This window comes from Anopheles stephensi, chromosome 2 (genome assembly GCF_013141755.1).
Source record: "Anopheles stephensi strain Indian chromosome 2, UCI_ANSTEP_V1.0, whole genome shotgun sequence".
Taxonomy (NCBI): Eukaryota; Metazoa; Arthropoda; class Insecta; order Diptera; family Culicidae; genus Anopheles; species Anopheles stephensi.
This window is the reverse complement of record NC_050202.1, coordinates 82,047,909-82,067,939: the sequence shown is the minus strand read 5'-3', so window position 1 is coordinate 82,067,939 and position 20,031 is coordinate 82,047,909. Positions and strand designations below refer to the sequence as shown.

The 20,031-nt window shown below is 47.0% G+C and overlaps 1 protein-coding gene across 1 annotated transcript; it reads right to left on the bottom strand.

Annotated features, from left to right (window-relative positions):
* Positions 1-2,025: 2,025 nt before the first annotated feature.
* LOC118505626 (homeotic protein empty spiracles-like) lies at positions 2,026-19,811 on the bottom strand. The gene is made up of 3 exons (XM_036041699.1): positions 17,999-19,811; positions 4,086-4,240; positions 2,026-2,856 (listed from the first exon to the last, which is right to left on the bottom strand). Exons 1-3 carry the CDS (start codon positions 18,921-18,923, stop codon positions 2,644-2,646), a joined length of 1,293 nt encoding a protein of 430 aa, XP_035897592.1. The 5' UTR covers positions 18,924-19,811; the 3' UTR covers positions 2,026-2,643.
* Positions 19,812-20,031: the final 220 nt, after the last annotated feature.

The window sequence follows — 20,031 nt, the reverse complement described above, 5'->3', positions numbered from 1 at the left end:
AGCTGCTACTAAAAGCTCCCAACTCCCAATTAAATAGGCAATGAAGCACTCACACACACACGAGTACATCGCGCTGCGGAGCAGTAGGCGCTGGTAGATTTCTGGCTACAAATCGTTACCATCGTTTTGCGCACAACCCAACAAGCGTTCCGGTGCAACAGTCGTTCGATTTCACACCATTTTCTGCTTGCAGCAGTTATCTTCCCCACTCCGGGCCGCATCCTGGTACGCTGTTACACATTGTGCAGTGTGGTGCGACTCGTTCTCGCGCAGTTTTTGAAAATGCGCGATGAGTTATGAAGTGTTGATTATACAACGTATTATAATTGACTTTTCTTCTCCAGCTTCTCGGCCGGTTTCCGCTTCTTGGGGGAAGGAAGCCCGGGCCAGCCTTTCCCACCTCGGTGTTTCAACACAACCGTTTATCACCCTCTCTTCCCGTATCCTCTTGTTTCTCACCCCTTCTCTCCGGGTTCGTGCCTTGCCACCACCATCAGTGTCCAATAGTAAGGAAAGGGAGAAAGAAAAATATTTAAGTTTCACATTAAATCACCAATATTTATTTATTGGAAATGTTATTAATATTTCCACCCCATCGGTCTTCCCGCCTTTCGGTTCCTGGTCCAGTGTCCTTCGAGTGCGCTCTCTCTCTCTCTCTCTCTGTCTCGCACTCACGACCAATTTCCCAACTCGATAACTAGTTTATTTTTCCCTGCCTTAATTTACACATCGCGAGCCCGATCGATCTGATCGTGACTCCCAATTTACGGGATGCGAGGTGTCGTTTTGGGCCATTTTCGAGCTCGAGTTTCGTACTGGGGCCTACCAATTTCGCTCCTCGCCAGTGGTCCAGTGGAAGTAGTAAATTTTAGGTGATCGAAAATGAAACCCAAACCCGGTACTCAAAAGCGGGTGAAATAATTTTCGTCTTCACCTTACCAACCAATCCCTCGAACCAATGCAAATAAGGGGTAAGAAGCATCGCAAACACTTCTCACACAGACACCCTTGCCAGGCATCTGGTCATCGAGGCACCGAAGAAAAAAGAAAACCGAAAGCCCCCATCGATGAAGCCCCCATGTAGTTATTGTTTCGTTTCGTACTCGCCGTGTTTTGTTCCTTTTTTTTTGCTACGGAGTTGCTGCCCAGGCTGCAGCAACGATGATGCTCCAGGGCTTCGAAGTCCCGTGAGATGAGTGTGGTATTTTTGCTCCCCACACACACAAACACACACACACTCCATCTTGGTTATTTTCGCAACATAAGCACCAGTCGGTTAGGGGCTGGTGTAAATTGCCTTATTGGGCGAATTAATTATAACAAGAGCATCAATTTTCGATTCTAAATTACAGGCTCTTAGCGGGGTAATTTTCGAAACAGCGTTCCTTCGGTCGTGTGTTTTTGTTTCGCCCCTCCTCTGTTTTCCATTTCACGCTCCCTTGCTGCTCCATCCCCATCGGGAGTGGGTTCGCAAACGTGTCCCATCCGAAGGCCCTTTTTTTTCGCTCCCCGAGATCCAAGCTGAAGGATCCCCCCTAAATTGATTTCGACCTTTTTTTTCTGGATGCTGGAACCATGGGCTGCGTGTGTTTCCATCCTGGGGTGTTTTTTTTTCTTTTGTCTGTGTTGCTGCCACAACTCTAAAACCCCTCGTCCATGGCATGGGCAGCCAACACCGGTAATAACAGAAACCGAAGAGTAACCAAAACACCGAGTGTTGAGCATATTCTGCACTAATTCGAGTGTTTTGACTTTGAAAAGCGTCGTCCGGTGCAGGGCTAATTATAGGTGTTTGGGGCATACAGCTATCTACACTTCTTTTGGTGCCCGGTCGCGCAGCAAACGCCACCATTCTCATTTGTGTTCTTTCCTGCGCCATTTACCGTGGTAAGCCGGGGCTTAAACTCGGTGCTTCGGGATGCTGGTTAAGCTGTAAAGGTTTCTTAAGCATTAAATTTATTTTTAACGTGGGTTGATAGTTATTTTTTGTGTTAAAAAAAAAGAATTTTACGATAATTATTAGTAATTTATTTTATCTATGTTACAGTATGTACAAAAATGCTTAAATAAAATTTGTTTCACTGGATGAACACAACGCGAGTTTTGAGAAAATATTTTCAATTCTTCCTAAGAAAACAACTAAACCTGCACAACGGTAATGAAATCTACAACTCATAAATAATACTTCATTTGCTTTACGTATCTATCTATCTGTCTGTCTACGTGTTCTCAGGATCATCAGTGATGTTCAACGACGTGCCCTAACCCGCTCACTACAATTCTGAATTTGGCACATCATTTTGACACTAACTACTGCTCATGAGCTCGGGTCTTATTGTATTCGTGACCGATACGTTAAACAAACGACAATACAGCTGTGAGGAACTTTTATTACAACTTGACACCATTCGCTTCGAGCATAAGTCCACCGGGATAGGGATGCTCAGATGATATCACAAAATCTTATCGTACGTCTAGAATAGCTATTTTAGCGTCACCTGGTCGCCTTGCGACTTTAAAGAACTCCTTGTGATATCATCAAGCCACTATTGCGACTTGATCTTACACTTGCCGATAGTGAATCCTTCCATTTCTTATCATTTCCATTCCCGCCAGCAGAGGGCGCTGCTATACCGATAAGCGTCAACCGTGCTCCCGTTCGTCTTCCTCGCTCGCACACTCATCGTCCATCTCCATATCGATAAGCTCGTCCTCATCGTCCTCCTCGTAGTGAGCGCCCGGACTGCCCGGACTATGCCGCCCCCGTCCATCCTCTCCATTTCCACCCGATTTGGCGTCTTCTTCCTGCTGCATCCTTTTGTGTTTGGTGCGCCGGTTCTGGAACCATACTTTGACCTAGAAGGAAAAAAATACAGGACAAAAGCCACAATCCCGGATCAGCTACTGTAACTCGATAAATCACTTCACATTTCCTGCACGGATCATTAAACTTATTGCCGTGCCACGTGACCGTAAACGATTACCAGTATAGCAGGATGCAAAACGTGAGAGAGGGTCAGCTTTATTTGGAGTACCAGTTGCAATAAAAATTTGCAAAACGCGTCTTATCGCAACATCCGATAGCATCAAGATATCGGTCTATCATTTTCCATCTCATCGGTACTTCACACTTTCCACGGGAAACCCCCCCATGTTAAGGATCGCTTTCACCCTCACAAAGCACCCCGAACCCAGTCGCAATTGGGAGTTGATACGCATTTCATTAACTGCTAACTACCTTATCCTCCATTTTATTACTACTCCCAATTATGGGTCTACCCCTCCGAGGGTACTGCGCGGCAAGGACACGACTTCATCATCAACCAACCACAGCCGACAAACAGGGGTTCCGACTACCGGTGGCCAACATACCAACATGCTTGCCAACTTAATGTTATTTCAACATCCCTTTCCTATCAACTGCCGGTCGTTTATTACGAGGGAGTTGCCTGTCGGTTTGTCATATTTTTTTCCCCCTGCCCGAAAACCCGTCTCTAGGGAGAATCAACGGGGAAGAAAGAGACAGAAAGAAGGATTTCGTACGGGACTTGCTCCCTGGTCCATTATTTCTCACACTGGCACACTTTCGCCCAGAAAGAGCAGATCCGTGGCAGATTGCAGAATATTTGTTCAACAAAGTGCTAACAATTTATTTTGTCCCTTCCACGGCGTCCCTTCCGAGGGTTTGTTCCCCGTCCAACAACAGGCACAGCGCACAGCGCACAGGGAAGGAAGTCGTGTCGCCTCGTACTACGTGATCAAATTTTGAGCCAATCCAATAAAATGGAGGGAAAATTGCCATCATCATCCTCGGTAGGATCTAGTCTCTCTCGCTCTCTCTCTCTCTCACTCTGTTGTTCTGCACTGTTCATGGTTGTACGTATCACCAGGGGCTAATCTATTCTCGTGACAGTACTAGCTATTGAACATCCGATCTGAAGTTCATTTTTTGAGCGCAGGGGTGAAACTCAAACGCAAGAAGCGCTTGTGCTGTAGAACTTACCCTCGCATCGCACGCTGTAATTTATTTACCTTACACCACGTTTATACATCTGGTACATTCTGCCATTTATTACACTTCTTACCTGAGTTTCCGTAAGACTGAGAGTCTGCGCCAACGATTTCCGTTCCGCACCGACCACGTAGTGATTGTTCTCGAAGGCGTGCTCCAGCTTCAGCAGCTGCGACGGTGAAAACGCCGTCCGGACTCGCTTTGGTTTGCGAAATGGTAGCAAATAGCCTGGCGCGAAACGAACGAGACGGAAAGAAGTAGATTGTACATTAGACACATTAGACTTGTTGATGTTGATGCTTGACGAACTCATATTGCTGTAGCTTCGGCAGCAGTTAATGGTGTAGTTCTCCGTTAAGATAATCTTCCTGCAGTAGAAGTAGCTTAAGAGAGGGCACATTCCATGCAGCGCACTCTAAACGGCATCTTAAAGTTGGATTCTCGTTAGAAGCATTCTTGCCTCCAACAAGCCATCCCCCCCCCCCTTGTATTGCTGAGCCACCATAACCAAACCTCAGACAAGCAAACACAGCCACACAGCGAACAGAAACTGACAGAAGGTAATTTGCCCTGATAATTCCCACCGGCCGCCGGAGGCCACTGTCAACTGTCCGGGAATGCGAGCGAGCATCGAAATTCGAAACTCACTTCTTCTTCTCCATCCGCCCCACCGATCCCAACACAAACCCCACCACGCCCGAGCTTTTTGAGAGGGGTTTCGGTACGAAAAATGCGTGCCGCGATAATAACGTTTTCACGATTTTCTACGCTTGCCTCCATTATGTCCTAATGTTTATGAGGAGTTTACTTTGGCTGCGATGTGATAATTTACTAACAAGCCGATTTGATGGACGTCCAGGACGAACGGTTGGTGCCCGGTGCTCCGCGTGTGTGTGTGTGTGATAGGGCTCCTTGCGAGCTTCTATTCCCTGGCGTGGCGTTGGCCTTTGCGTGCAAGATTTGATTTGAGTAGCGGAAAAAGCGGTTCGTGCTAGCCGTAGGCTTTGCCCTTTTTTCTCGAGAAAAGCCTCGAGAGCGGTAATGCCTGTGATCCCCGAGTGCCGAATGTCTAGAGGGTGGAGGGTAGAAATTGCATTTTGACCGAAATGCGAACGCCCGTGTGTCTAGTTGATACGTTTGATGATCTCATTTCTGACAAAACCAATTGAATGCGTGCCAATCGGGAAATTAAGGAAGAAAAACAAAAACGCTAAAATTTGCACTTTAAGGAGATAGAGTTAAAAATTGTTAAAGGGAAGAAATTTTAATTTCAAACAATTTCCACCAACTTTCCAACCAACCAGCAATCAACGCTAAACGATTTGTTGCCGATTCATCTATCCACGCGCACGCAAAACATTAGCAAATCGGAAGGTAATCAACAACAACCACCGGCACTGCTGCCATGGTTTGGCTTTGTTTTTCCGTTTTCCTTTCCCGAGTTTTTGCCGTTTTTTTTCTCAACAATGCTAACCCACCCGACCCGGCCCAATGCAACCGAACGCTACCCCCGTAGTCTATAAAATACAATATAATTAAATAATTACACATCATTATGATGCATACATTTGCATCGGCGATGGTGCTGGTGGCAGCGAAAAGAGTAGCAGAACGAAAGCAAAAAAAAAATACGTTCGTATCTTTAAGCGAGGCCCAGACCACTTCCAACGATGCATGCGCGAGGGCAGTTCATCCGGTTGCGCATGCCTGGTTCGGCCCACCGGGTGTACACGGGGCGGTGTCCGGTGAAATGATGAAAACGAGAAAAGAATTGGTCTTTAATAAACAGTTTCTTAATCGGTTTCCTATCATAAGCGGAGGAAGCAACAAACGCGCGGCAGCACGGAACGAGGGAGGACTAATTTATCGCAAACCCGTTAATGATCGCCGAGACCGACTGACTGCCCCCATGTCCAGCACATATGGCAGGCAGCAGCAGCAGCAACAGAAGGCTGCATCTGGATACCCGGTCGGGCACCACCGATCGTCCGATGTGTCACCCCGGAGCGACTCCATCGTGGAAGCACATTACTTGACCGTCTCCTTGCTCGGCCATCAGCTCCGCCTCGGTGACGCCGACCGAACGTGTCGGCAAAGTGTGGTGGTGCTGGATATTATGCACTGGTGGTGATGGTGATGGCAAACACACACACACCAAGCCCAGGTCGATCCATCCATCTACGACCAGACACAGTATCGCATGCTGCTTTTATGTGCAATATTTTATAAACTTGTCACTTTGCTTGTCATGCCTAATGAGTTTTAATAAATAGTTAATCTACTAATTGGCACTAAACGCAAGCCGTTAAAAAAAATCCAACCGCTGACCAGGAACGCTGCTGCTGGCTGGACCACGTTCGGGCGCAATTTTTGCACAAACGCCATGGGGTTGCTGATGATTACGCACAACAAGCCCTAATCAATGGGGACAGTAGTAGTAGTGGTGGAACCGGTTTTTTAACCGATCGATCACTGACGGCGCGCGGGCATTACCGGGAAAAGTCGCAAGATCAAACAAGCCAGATAAGAGTTAAAACCGTCCTCATCCTGCCGGATCGGGGTTCGATTGACGGTTTATTAGTATGAAAGTGCAAGGGGCCAACATGCATTACTGTGTGTAGAGAAGATTGTGGCAAGATGTGAGGACACGTATTTGCATGCGCAGGTAAGGTAAGGATGTATTATTTAATAAAGACATTCACTTATAGCGAGATGCTGCGGCTTCCGCTTGGTTGAAAAAATGGTCCTGTGTTTGTGAGCGATCATCGCTTCAAGTGAGATTTGATCTGAGGCCTATCCCGACGTTGTAGTGTCGCACCTTTACCATCTGCTCTGTTTGACCGGCCTTCTACAATAGATGCTAATACTAGATGCTATTCCTCGCCACAGTAGGCTATAAGTACAGTTTTGATTTTATTTGATTAACAAACAACCTTTTTCTCGTTTAAAAGTCACATCCACACCGCACATAACATTGTGTTCATTTTCACCAACAAAACCCCCTCTTTGCTTTTATTTCACCCAACGAAACTATGCAGTTGGCGCATTAGCAAAAATCCATAATACCGACATAAATATACACAAATCGAGCACGCGAAACTATGCTATGACAACAACACCGCGCCTTCCATTTTTCCTAGGTTCAACTCCGGCGGTTTTCGCCCCTTTTTTTTGGCAACGCCGTCCAAGTGCAAAACCATTCAACCTGTCACCGGCTTTTCGTAGCGAAAACGTTCCAATTGAAACGCCAAATCGGGTTTACATTTCAACACGCCGTACCGTGGCGTGGTAGCGCTAAACATCCTCAAAACTGCCTTCCAAACATCGTTGCCGGTAACGCAAAAAAAACACGAAACAACTGCACCAAAACAAACCTCCTTTCGAGGGGACTTTGTTGGAATGGCACGAATGGGATGGGAAGGATATGCCTTCCCTGACACGAGGAGCAAACAAATTCAAACCTGACAGAACGATCACTAGTTTTTGATTAATGGCTTTATAATTGAACACTAAAAGGCCAAACGACGGTGCCCCATCGGTTCGCGTCGGTGCTGTAGCGCTTCACTATCCCTGACCTGTATCGCAAATCGGGCGGGCGCCAAAATCCTGCCTGCAGTGCAGATCGATTTTAGTAGCCCGTAGTGTACCCCGTAAATACGGGACAAACGCCGATCGATCGCCGACGGCTGTGACGGATCGAGGTTAACCGTTCAATTTGATGCTAATTTCTGTTCTGTGCTTCATCTTCCTTCGCCCTTGCTGTGCTGCGATGCGATTCAAATCTGTACGGCAGTCGGACCGATAAATCGCTTCGTTCGCCGCAGATGTTGATGGATGTGCATAAATGTCACACTGACAGCTGTCTGCTGCCAGCCGAGCGCTCTAATGAGCCAATTGCGAGGTCGCAACATTGTTTTCCCGCTCGGCATAAATCGGGGGAACACAGGGATGCTGATGCGCGTGTGTCTTGTATGGTCATGTTGCAACGGAAACAAGGAACCCGGCGATTAATATCGCATTAGCTGATCGACATCACATAACTGCTGCTGCTGCTGTTGTTGCAGTGCATAATAATCGATCCAGCAGTTGCGCCGTTGATGGGCCCGGGCGAAGGTGGACCCGGGGGCAGGACATTGCGGTTGATTATTCCCATCATTTCGAGCACTCGAGGTCGGTGTAAAGTGTTCAACAATTGATTCCAATTATTTGCCTCCTACCAAATCGAGCTGACAAAACAGGCTGACTGGGTTGGGCCGAAGAACCACAGAACCAGGATGAAGCAAAAGGCCTGCGAACAGCGGTGGAATTAATTCGCAAATATTCGCACAAATTGTACGGACGCGTCTTGGGCCGCGCGAGAAGGAATGTGGAACCGTGCGAGTGAGTGAGTGAGTGAGTGAAGAAATTACCTCTGCAAAACCGACTGCAATTCGTAGCTAGTGCAAACAACCTGGCCTGTCGGTATTCCCTTTTTTTTTTGCAGCCATCTCTTCAACCACCCTTTTACTGAAGGCTTTAAATTGACCGCCAAAGGGCTCGCTCGGGAGAGAGAGAGAGAGAGAGACAGAGAGAGAGAGAGAGCGAGAGAGGTGAAAGGGAAGGAACAGAAACACGGCAGGGCGAAATGGCGACCCGATCGCATCGTATTAATGGCGGTGTAATTATAGCATGTGAGGTACCGGCCCATCAACATCCGTGCCGACCCGAAGGCGATCATTTTACTTCGATTGTCCATCATTTTGATAATGGTGTTTCCTTTCCACGGCGCGCTGACGTGCGTTACCACGGGTCCCCCACACCGCCACCGCTCGACCACCCCCTTTCCCCTGTCGATTTGCCACCAAACCAAACACTCTGACGGACCCGATTTTAATGAGTGCCGTGCGTGTTCTGCCCTCTTCTGGAACGACGAAAGGACTGCTGCCGAGCGACGAGGCGACGCGGACGGATCGCGATCGATCCGGCACACACTCACACACACACACACTCACGGAACGTTCAGGTGCCCATTGGTGGTACCGTGGCCCGCTTAACGATGCTTAATTTGATTGATTTCGGTGCATAATGTGCACTAATCGTGATGCACATTACATGCACGTATACACGGACTCACACACACACAGGACGACGACGGCGAGCTGGAAGGGCTTCTTTGGCGCGTCGTTGTGTTTTTTTTTTTTTACATCTTCCGTGGTGCAACGAGCCAAATAACGATACACTTAAATTAACTGCCAACTTGCCAAAGTGCTCCAGTATGCACCGTGCCCGGCTCTTGCTGGTGAAGCTGGTAAGTGCAAACATGATAATTTCCATTTCATTCCATTGCTGGCCGGTTGTTCTTGCCGGACCGTTTTTTTCGGGATGCTCGAAGTTAATAGATTTGTAACAGGGTTGTGTAGTTTTATTATCTTATCAGCCGGTGATGGGTTGTTTTAGTGTAAATAGTGCAATACGCGTTTAACGAACGGGCTAAGCGAGGTTTCAATCGGCTGAGTGGTTATCGAAAACAAGGATAGAGGGTTAGCTTGATTGCAATCGAGCATCCTATTTCGCTTTATGTATCATAAAAATCTCATTAGCAGCTGATTGTTTGAGGAAAACACCTAGCACGTTAAACGTAACCTTGGGTGTAACATTCTCTCTTCAATTTTAAATATATTTCTCCTTTTCGTTTTCGCAGTACCTCATTTGACTTATTTTAGTTTATTTTGTATAAAATTTAGTTTAGTTTTTTCTTGTTTTAAATGAATTTATGGAGCATTTTACTGATGACTTGAATTTTCATGTTTTTTGCTCAATTCCAGGGTTTTACAGCTTATTTTTAAAAGTCAAGAGCATTTATTTAAAAAAAACGATTGATGATTTATTTTCATGAATATAGATTTCATGTTTGTCCACTGATATTTCAACAAAAGTTGTTATAAACAGGTGAATTAGTGTATATATATATATATATATATATACTTCAAGAGCTGTAAAGGGAGAATATTTTGCTCCATCATTTGAAAACCCCTGTAAATTGTGTATTCCTTTGCTTTCCTCATTTTATCTATTTTTTGCAGATTTTTTTTTTTTACTCAATATTCCAAGCACAACACAGTAACTCTACTTTAAGCCGATATTTTTCATCATCACATCAACCACCGCAACGATCGAACCGTACTCGAAACGCAGAGCGCTCAAGTAATCGCTGCACGCAGCATGTAATCCGGCCCGTTAACACAAAATGCAGCGTTTAATTAAATTATCTCTAATTTGGTAGCAATTAAGAGCAATGAAGATAAAGGAAAAAATAATTGCACAACTGCAACCGGCAACCGGAATGAGTCGCGCGGTCCCGCGGGGCCTCACATCGGCATCAAACGGAATCTCGTCTCCGATCACGAGAAGATCACGATCAATTGCTGCGAAAATCGTAACTGCCAGCCTGTCCCTTCTCTCTCTCTCTCTCTCTCCCCTTCAAGCAATCAAGCCAGTCCGGCCGACCGGCTAGCCAGCTTAATTATGATACTAATGAATTTGTTGTCTCACTCCCCAGCTCCCGTCATCCCGCCGCGTTCCAAACATTCCACCGTGCGCGTGTCCTGCGGCTGTTAAGAACGGGACGCTCGCGGTGTGCATATTGCGCACTCCCGCATTCTTCGCAACACATCTCACTCGCGTACTATGGTTCGTTTCGCAGAAAATTGATTTAATAATAATATGCACACAATCGTTGACCCCATTCGGGTGCGTCACGATCACGAAGCCCCAGCTCAGGTCCGGCGCGTTTTACATTTCGCTCGCGCGGGCTACTGGCCATTATTGATTGTGGTTAGAAGGCCTCCACTCACTCACTCAGCCTCGCCAGGGTTCGTTTTTCACACTGAGTTAAAGCAAATAAACTAACCACGCTACACGCTTTACTGAAGGAACGCTCGTTCGGGGTTGCAAATTGATTTGATTAGCCCCGGTTGAGAGGAAAGCGCGTCATTACTGTACACGTTCGGGGCGGTCATGTTTGTGTGCAATCAAGGAACAGTTTCACAAACAACCGAAAAGCAAAGACAAACAGCCAGTGTGCACTTGCCTGGTCCGGTGCGGTTCGTGCAAGCCGCCTAATTAGTGCAGAAGTGCAACCGGCGATACGAGCACTTTATTAATGTTTATTGTTCTTATCCCGATCGCAAACGGGCGATAGGAGAAGGACCTGTGATCCGATGTGATGTCGATGTGAGGCGATGCTATCGAGCGACCCGAGACTGGTTCCTTGTGGCCTGATTTCCTAATTACGATCAAAGATAGCAAGCTGCCAGGCAGATGCGGATCAATTACGACCGTTCCCGAACGGTGGAACTGATTGCGGCAATGCTGATTGTTGCCTTCGAACCAGATGCAATCAAACGTCATAAATCCACCAATCCAATGGCACTGATGTCGTATTAGTGTTGCGAGAGACAGAACCTAGCCCTCAGAGGTAGAAGAAGCCGGACAAACAAGCGAACGAATTTAGAAAGGCTCAAACGCTATTGTGTACGGTCACGATAATCATCGGATCAGCTCCGGTTGCTGCGATCGATCGGCGAAGAGCCAGGAAGAATGCACTTGCCTCTAAGCATTCACCGATCGTAACCGGGACTCGATCGTTTCGGGAATTGAGGATTCAAAAACGGGAGTAATAAAACTTTACCAACACTCACCACGCTCTATAAATCTGTTTTATGCACACCACCCTTGCCTTCGTCTTCGCGCGGAGCCCTAAATTCCACCCTCCAGATGACACGTGTTCAGGTGTTTCGTCTTTTTCACGCTACAAAGGTAAACTAGCGGGCGGAGAAGCCATCTTTCAACGCGTGGAACAGCGCGCAATGCCATCACAAACTGCAGGCGGGTCGAACATACGCACAACCGTTGCGTGTTTGCTGACACTCCGTTTTTACTGAGCACCAAAGTAGCACCGGGACTCTACAGCTGCTCCACAGCCCGGACGTGTATTAGCACCCAAACTTAACGCAAGCATTCTGGTTCTCCGGCGTCTCCGGCTATGTCCACTCGCACAGGTCAGAAAATAAGATCTCACTAATCATTTTTATTATGAGCAGGGTGTAACCGCGCGATAAATGTGTTATGGATTTTAAACGCCCCCGCATCCCTCTTGGGGGGGGGGGGTTCACCCTGCCTTCCCTTTCCCTTCTCTCTCTCTCTCTTCTCCCCCTAACAGTTCCTGAAAGTGATGAAGGTAGACAGTGGAACCGCAACGATCATCCGCGATCCGCTAACGAGCTCGAAAAAAAGAGGCGGTTGACGGAGACGAAAATGTTCGAAAAGCCCACAGAAAAAGAGATAGAGAGCGAGAGAGAGAGAGTGAGAGAGGGTCCATTCCACAACGGAACGTGGCGTGTAGATTATCTTTATTTATATACGCACTGATATATGAAAACACCTTTCGGAAGGTTGCTGCCTTCCATTCCCTTCCCTTCCCATGCCGCACGTACGATGTAAACTAATTAATTATTGTCTGGCCGGGACTCGTTCGGCCACGAAGTCGTTTGTTGTGCTTGCATCGTGTTTTTTGTTGTTGTGCTTTTCACGTGTTGTTTTACTTTCTACGCTGTTGCAACTGTGAACTACAGCGATGTTCTTGGTGGTTGCCCTTTTTCGTCACACTTCTCCACACTAGTGGCCGTGTTTGGTGCGCAGAACATCGATGTACGATGTCGGTGCAAATGGCGCCCTGGGTGCTGGAGAGGTGCTGGTAAGACGCAAGAACGGAGTGAAATTTATATTTCTCACTTTTCGATGAGGAATTAGCTGTTGAAGTTCGGGCAAGTTTTACTAACCACCCCCCCCCCCCCCCCCCTCATGCACATCTTCTCCACACCACCAACGTCGAGCAAGTGCATCTTGCCCGGAAGGCAAATTGCTTCGTTTACTGTCTGGTTTCTCGCCGTCCTCCCTTGGCCGCGCCACCTTAAGACACGCCAGGACAGCGCAGCATTTCGTCGCGCGTTAATAGCTACTGTCAATTATGCATGTCGCACACAGGCACACCGCGCGAGACGGAGACGCTGCTGCAACCAGCAACGCCTCTCTGCCCGTGCGTTGATTCATTCCGTGTGGTGGCAGACGACATCAAAACATGCAAGTGGCAAGTGGTTCGGGTTCGGTTTTTGCGTGCGCCCAACCTCCTTCGACCAACCTCCGGTCCGGCAATTGATGGCCACTAATTGGAATTCTCATACGCACCCGCGCGCGCTGGGACTTTGCATTACAGCACACACACACACACACGCTGTGGCCGTGCTAATTCGTTAGTCGCTTTGCCCCTTTTTGGCATGCGGAGACACTGAGTTAAACACAATAATAAGCTGAGCGGTGTATGCAGACGTGTCGATAACACCTTCGTCGGGGTGCAAACGAGTACGGGTAATGGGATTAGGGGAGGGGGTGGGGTGAGATTTCTTTTTCGGGGGTGAAGTGAGATATTTTTGTTTTCATCTGTGAGTGTGATCTTAATGAGGAGTTGTGTTTAAGAAGGATTTAAAAGGTAATACAATTAATGATTATTCATCGACTGTTTCAAACTGGGAACTAGCGTCCTGAGAACAGACTCTTAAGATATTTTGTTCTTCCATGTATATATACATCTGACGACCGATGAAGTTGGGTCTATAAATGTCTTATCATAATCAGTTACAGGTCAACATTGGAGCGGAAGGAACGGCCCTCTGTATGTAGTTTCCCTCTAATATCACAATTAGAGGGGCCTCAACTGCCGTTCCACTCGAGGCATCCAAATATCTTTACCCACCACTGATCATAGTCTCAGTACTCACGCTTCTGAGACATGGACTCTGTTCAAAACTGACAAGTTTCTCTTAGCCGCGTTCGATTCAAAAATGCTCAGCACTAAGGATTTTATGTCCTGTGAGTGTAAAACCGATCCCGAGTTCTATGAGCTGAAATCAGATTCTACAGGCTCCGGTTTGCTAGTCATATCATAAGAATGACACCGGACGATTTAGCCCTTTATGTCTTTTTATAACATCCACATGGACATGGTGGCGTTGATGCAACCTCCAAAATGGCCAATACCGAGGGAGTAAGGAGTCCAATGGGTAAACCAATACCGAGTTCTACGAGCTGGAATCAGATTCAACAGGCCTCGACGGGCTAGTCATATCATAAAAATTGCCGCGATATTGAATTGGAAAAGTCGCGGAGATCTGTCTAGATCTAGAATTTGGATGATCTAGGTTCATCGTAGATCTTGTATGTTTCAACATTCATTTTTTGTTTTCTTGAACTTCTCCTATAATTCTTAAATAATTCTTCTTCTCTTATAAAGTATTAGAGAGTAAAATTTGTGCCAGATCGACTCTTCTGTTAGATGAAACATGGAAGGCCTGTTTTATAACACCAAAGTGTAGAATTATAAGACATATTTATATCATCTTTGCTTCTTCTTTGACTTTTCAACCAGACGAGACTTAGGCTAAATTCAGCTTTTTCCCCAAGCGATATAGTCAGTCTAATTTACCTCAAATTTAAATATATCTACTTATTTGCTCTATGCCCTCAGGAGAATTGAACGGACCTCCAAACCACTATCTCATTTGGCTAAAATTTTAAAGTGGTTCAATCCTCACTTATTAACCTTACATATTTCAATACAACAAAAATTGTCCAATCTTTACTAAGACATAAAAATATGATGATTTAGTCTTACATTCAAATTTTATAATCAAAATCAATTGATCACCCGTTAAACTTGTTTTCCATTTTAATCAATAAAACAAACAAAGCAAACCCCTTTTCTCATCTATCCTACATTCTCTAGCGTTTTGCATTCGCATCGAGTACGGACTGCTCTATTCCGTTAGTCATAAATATTGATTTATTATTCGCAACAAAAAAAAATGCGACGAGCTACATTCAACGCCAACACTTCGTCGTGGGAAAAAAAAGTAGGAGACGCTTCAGCAGTACCAGTATTGTTTTTAACCAATGTCATCACCATCGTCACTAAGCCATTGAGGCCACCGGCGGGCAAGCGCAAAAAAATCAACAACCACCAGGTCAGGTTCATCGGTTCGTTGCATACCTCTATTATGTCGAGTTGATTTTATCGATGAGAAAGTGATACCATTCAATGTTAAACACTTCGCGCATAGCAGCAGTAGCAATCGGAATCAAACATTGATTATCTTCCTACCGATAATCGTCCAAAAATTGTCTGTTTGCACAGAGTGTTAAGAAAGCCAATGTCTAGCGCTTTTACCTACCTTCCTACACACGGTGCTGAGACCCTATGGTAATGCGATCCCACGTCGGCCCAACGTTCATCATAGGGGACGCCCCTGTCCCTTTTGCCATCCGGCAAAAACGGCGACGGGACAAGATTTATGGAATTTTAAATGGGATGAAATGAGAACAAAACTTCTTCCCATCGGGTGAGTCGTTACACGCTCAATTATTGACTTTCGAGCGGCTAATTCTGCAGCCTAGGCGTTCGGTCACCAACACGAGCTATCTGTTTGCCGCTCATCTTCATCTTTCATCGCCCCCGTGGCCCTTCCCTTCCCCTCTGCCGTCCGCTTTTCCCGCTAGCGTGTGTGTACGTTACGTGTCGACAAACGGCCACCGTCGGTTTGACGTTGTTCCCGAACATTAAATTATGTCCCATTGCAGGCAATGTTGCGTGTGAGCAAGCTACTCGGCTACCCTACATACCCGTGCATGTCAGGTTTTGGTTTCGGGAGAAAGAAAAAGAAGAAGCGAAAAGAACGAATTCCTTCACTTCATCATTCTTACGGTTCGCTTTCTTTTTGCCCACACTGGTGGTCTGGCTGCTGCCGGCGTATGCAGATGTTTTGTGGGTTTAACTGTAGCACCGGTCCTTCCCTCTGAAGATGAGCGCATTTTTTTTTTGGTTGTTGGTTTGGTTGTTGCTGTCGTTCGAAAATACTTCCCAGCAATACCAATTAGTTATTCAAACATTTTTCCGCAAACAACGCGTCTCTGATTCCCGGCCACCCTCTAAGCCTACGCTAGCGTGTGGTTCGTTTCTTTTCCCCCGACTTTTCTCTACCAAACGGACAGATGAGGCTGCAACAGCATTGAGCGCATTGCGCAAGCTCATGTAACAATCGGTGCCGTTTCGGTGCTACCGAACTTTCTTTGATATGGACCGCCAATACGCGGACCGCCACCGAATTGACCCGTGGCCACCGTCAGCGAATGGCCGGTTTTTTTTGGTTTTTTCGCCACGCCACTTGAAATCCAAAACCCGGCCTAAATGGCGTCAAATTGAAAGCGAAAAGAAAGGACACACCAACCTTTCTTTTGGCTGAGGCGTCCGGATGTCTGGGAAGCGATGGAGGATCGTTCCGTTGCATTTTGTTGCAGGCGGAACTAATCAGACTCATCAGTGCAACTTCCGCCAGATCAATATGTTTCATGTTACAAACACATGACTTAAGATGAAAAATTTTACTTCAGAGTTTCTCAAACATTTTTGTATTCTAAAGTTTACTAATATATCTTAATAAAAAATGTATAGTGCTTCTGCGCTCCCTAATATATTATTGTAATTTTATTCGATCAGAATCGATAAGAATCCACCAATGCCAATTATCACTACGGTTTTAGTAGCATAAGAATCCAACATGGCGTTCTAAACTCTCACTTAGATCTAGCCTTGCTGTCAACTGGTTGCATGCTGTCAGTGCTGTCAGTTGCAATTGGAAAATTTTGAGTTGACAAGACATGATCATGCGCTACTTATTCTAAATTTACAAAATCGTTAGAAGTAGTAAAATAATTCATTGTTATCAAGCATAGCCAAGAAATTCATCGTTTGTTCTAGATTTACTTAATTTCCAATTTTAATACCAATACGAAATAAATAAAGCACAGCAAAATGTCTTTAAAATCACTTCAAATATCTCTAATCACCTTATGTCTCAACCAAATCAGCCATAAAAACCACATTGAATCGTGTAAATTGCGCAAATGAACTATTCAATGCGTTCCAGTCACAATTCGTGCCTTTATTGTGCAAAACACGTCCAACGGCATCGTCTAGCCACCACCAACTACCGAAGCAATGGTTCCTGCTAATTAAAAACTAAACCATTCATTGAGTGCCTTCCTTCGGGTGACTAGCTGTCCTCAATCACTCACCAACAATAGCACATCATTATACCCAGTGCTGCTTCCCAATTACCTTCCCAACCGAACTGTACGGCTCGTTGTGCGAAACCCTCACCCCATCAAACGATCTTTCTCGTCCCGATCCCGAGCAGCCCGAGATCCCGAGATTCGAGCGAGCATTATTCTCGCCACACACACGCAATATCGCTACTGTCAACTGTGCGAGTGCTGTGACAAACAATGTGCCCATGGTGTCAATCAAAATGAGACCATCGGATGCCGCACATTCGGTTGGGCGCGCTGGAAACGGATGTCTGTTCCCTGATGATCTCCCCTCTGCCCTAATTCCACCCCAAAAGCCGACATCTGTCCGCGCAGAGCACTGTTTGACTTTGCAGTTGATTTTCCACATTAAACTGAGTTTTCAACGTAAAGCAGGCCCAGCTATCCCGCTCCAACGACCAGCGCAGTCCTCAGCGTTCCCATTCCAACAACCGAACCGCACCACCGGGTAAGTGCATTCGATCTATCACTCAATTAAAACCGAGCACACTTTAAACCAACTCGCACCAGGGACTCATGAGACCTTCCGTCCGTTAATCCCCGATCCATAAACAAACCTCAGCGATGGCCTTTTTCGCGCGTCGTTCATTCTTTATCTAGCAGACGACGAACGATCTAAACGGAAATAACCCACTGAGAGTTTGGATTCCCTATCGCTCTCCGTTCGCTGTTGCTCGAATCTTCCCCCGGGTTGGATCTTATCGTGTTGGGAAATAATGATAATATTTATTTTTAATCTCACACCTCATAAATGGCGCATTTAATTGTTGCACATTCAATCATACTCACCTCCAGGAAACCTTGGTGGAAACACGTTTCTCCCGTGCCGACTTAACAGCCACGGATAGAGCGGGTAACTTTCGCGCGGCATGTTGGCCGGATGATTGTGGAGATGTGCTGGATGGCCACCGGGAAAGCCACCCTGGCCGTGCGTGGCCTGCACGTGTGCTAGCGCTGCCTGGAATTGGGCCGCTAGAAGGTGCTGGTTGTGGGCTGCCTGTACGGCCAGCTCCGTTGCACTGTTTCCACCCATAAACGAAGGCAGCCCTTTCAGATCACCGTTCGGACCCATTGGAAAGGGACGCACCAAGCTGGCCGGTATGCCCGGTACCATTATTGGGTGGCCTTTGTTTGGACCTACGGGAGGACCTCCCGGAGGACCTGGTCCGGGGGAACTTCTGGGCGATCGTTGCTGGTGGTTCCGAATGCTTGGCTCCAGGTCTGGGGAAAGTCTCGTGTTAGGCGGCGGTGAACTACGACTAGAATTACTACTCAAATCTATCATCCGTATGGAGGAGGGTCGTTGCTGGGGTCCCTCTCCGGGACTGTGTGGAGAGTCCGGTAGCCGTCCGTTCGGTTCGGGTGCGGGAGGCGTCCCAGCGGATCCTCGCGATATTCGATGCCCTAGCGCGAGGTACTCTCGGGCCTGCTGTTGCTGTTCCTGCTGTCGCTGCAGCAGATAGGCCCGTTGATGAGGTAATGGTTGAAAGCCTGGCGGAAAGCCTCGCAACAGCAGCGGAGCCACATCGGACGGGAAGTGACTACCGTCGCTGACGGGACTCGTCGGCCGGTCGGACGATTCACTGTTGGGCGAAAGGTGTGCTGGCGAGCTTTGGGGCATCCGTTTTTCGCTGCCCACAATCGACTCGATGCTGAAGCCGATACGGGGCTTTTGTGTAGGCAACGCCATTACGAGTGTCGTCGCTGATGCCATAGGTAGTGCGAGCCACCGTTCTACTGTCACTTGCAGCGTCGCTAGCTGCCTGTCACCGGTATCACTAGCAGTTTACTGCTATCACACAATTCACATGGTAACGTACGTGGAAGCGTCATGTATGGTGGTGCCGTTAAGCGGTTGCGTCCAAAACTTTACTACACACCCGAAGCACTACACGCTAAACACACGAACCTCATTATGCAAACGTTCCGCAGGGATTCGACCCCGAATACAACGCTGGATATATCGGGCTGTACAGGTTCACCACACACCACAGTGTCTATAAATCCACTTTAAACATTACATTTTCACACAACGGGGCACGCAACGAAGCGCGACCATTCACGCGTCTTTATGGCATATGATACGGTCTTTCCCATTCGCCGATACAGGGCTTCTAGTGGTAACAACAACGATAGAAAAAACACACACACGCACACAAACACGCAGACAAATCGGCAGTTAGTCGCGGACAACAAACGAGGACACAGCCAATATTTGCCAGCTGTGCGAGGAGTTACGTTGGAACATTATAACCCTCATCAGCACCTGCAATTCAATCCTTTCTCGTAGCAAAGGATGCTTTTAATTCTCATCTCTCTCGTTCCCTTTCTCTCTCTCTCTCTCTCACCGCGTGTTCTCTTTCTCTTTTCCACACACACACACACACTCGCTTCTCACTCGCACGCACGGACGCACCGTTGGCAATGGCGCTCCATATTCCACGAACGCTCAACACATAATAAAAATGCGGCTCCTTTAGCCGCACCAGGAGCCCCCATCCGACGGGGTTTGCGCTAACGTTTGCACACACAAACAATCGAAGCCCCCGGGTTTTGTGCCCGAACGTTCACGAACCACGATGTTGCCACAGCAACCGACAGTCAACCGGCCGCTTCCCCAAAAAAAAAAACCAACACCAAGCCCCGGAATCATAAAATAGTGTCATTAGCGCTTGCTCAAAGTGTTGTGTTTTTGCTTTCGCCTTCCATAAAAGCGCATGATTATTGCGACGCACGCACACTACCGTAAGCGCTCTGGGGGTTGAAATGAAGACACCCCAGTCCAAGGTTTGAGAGCAGAGAGCGAGATTGCGCACCGACAA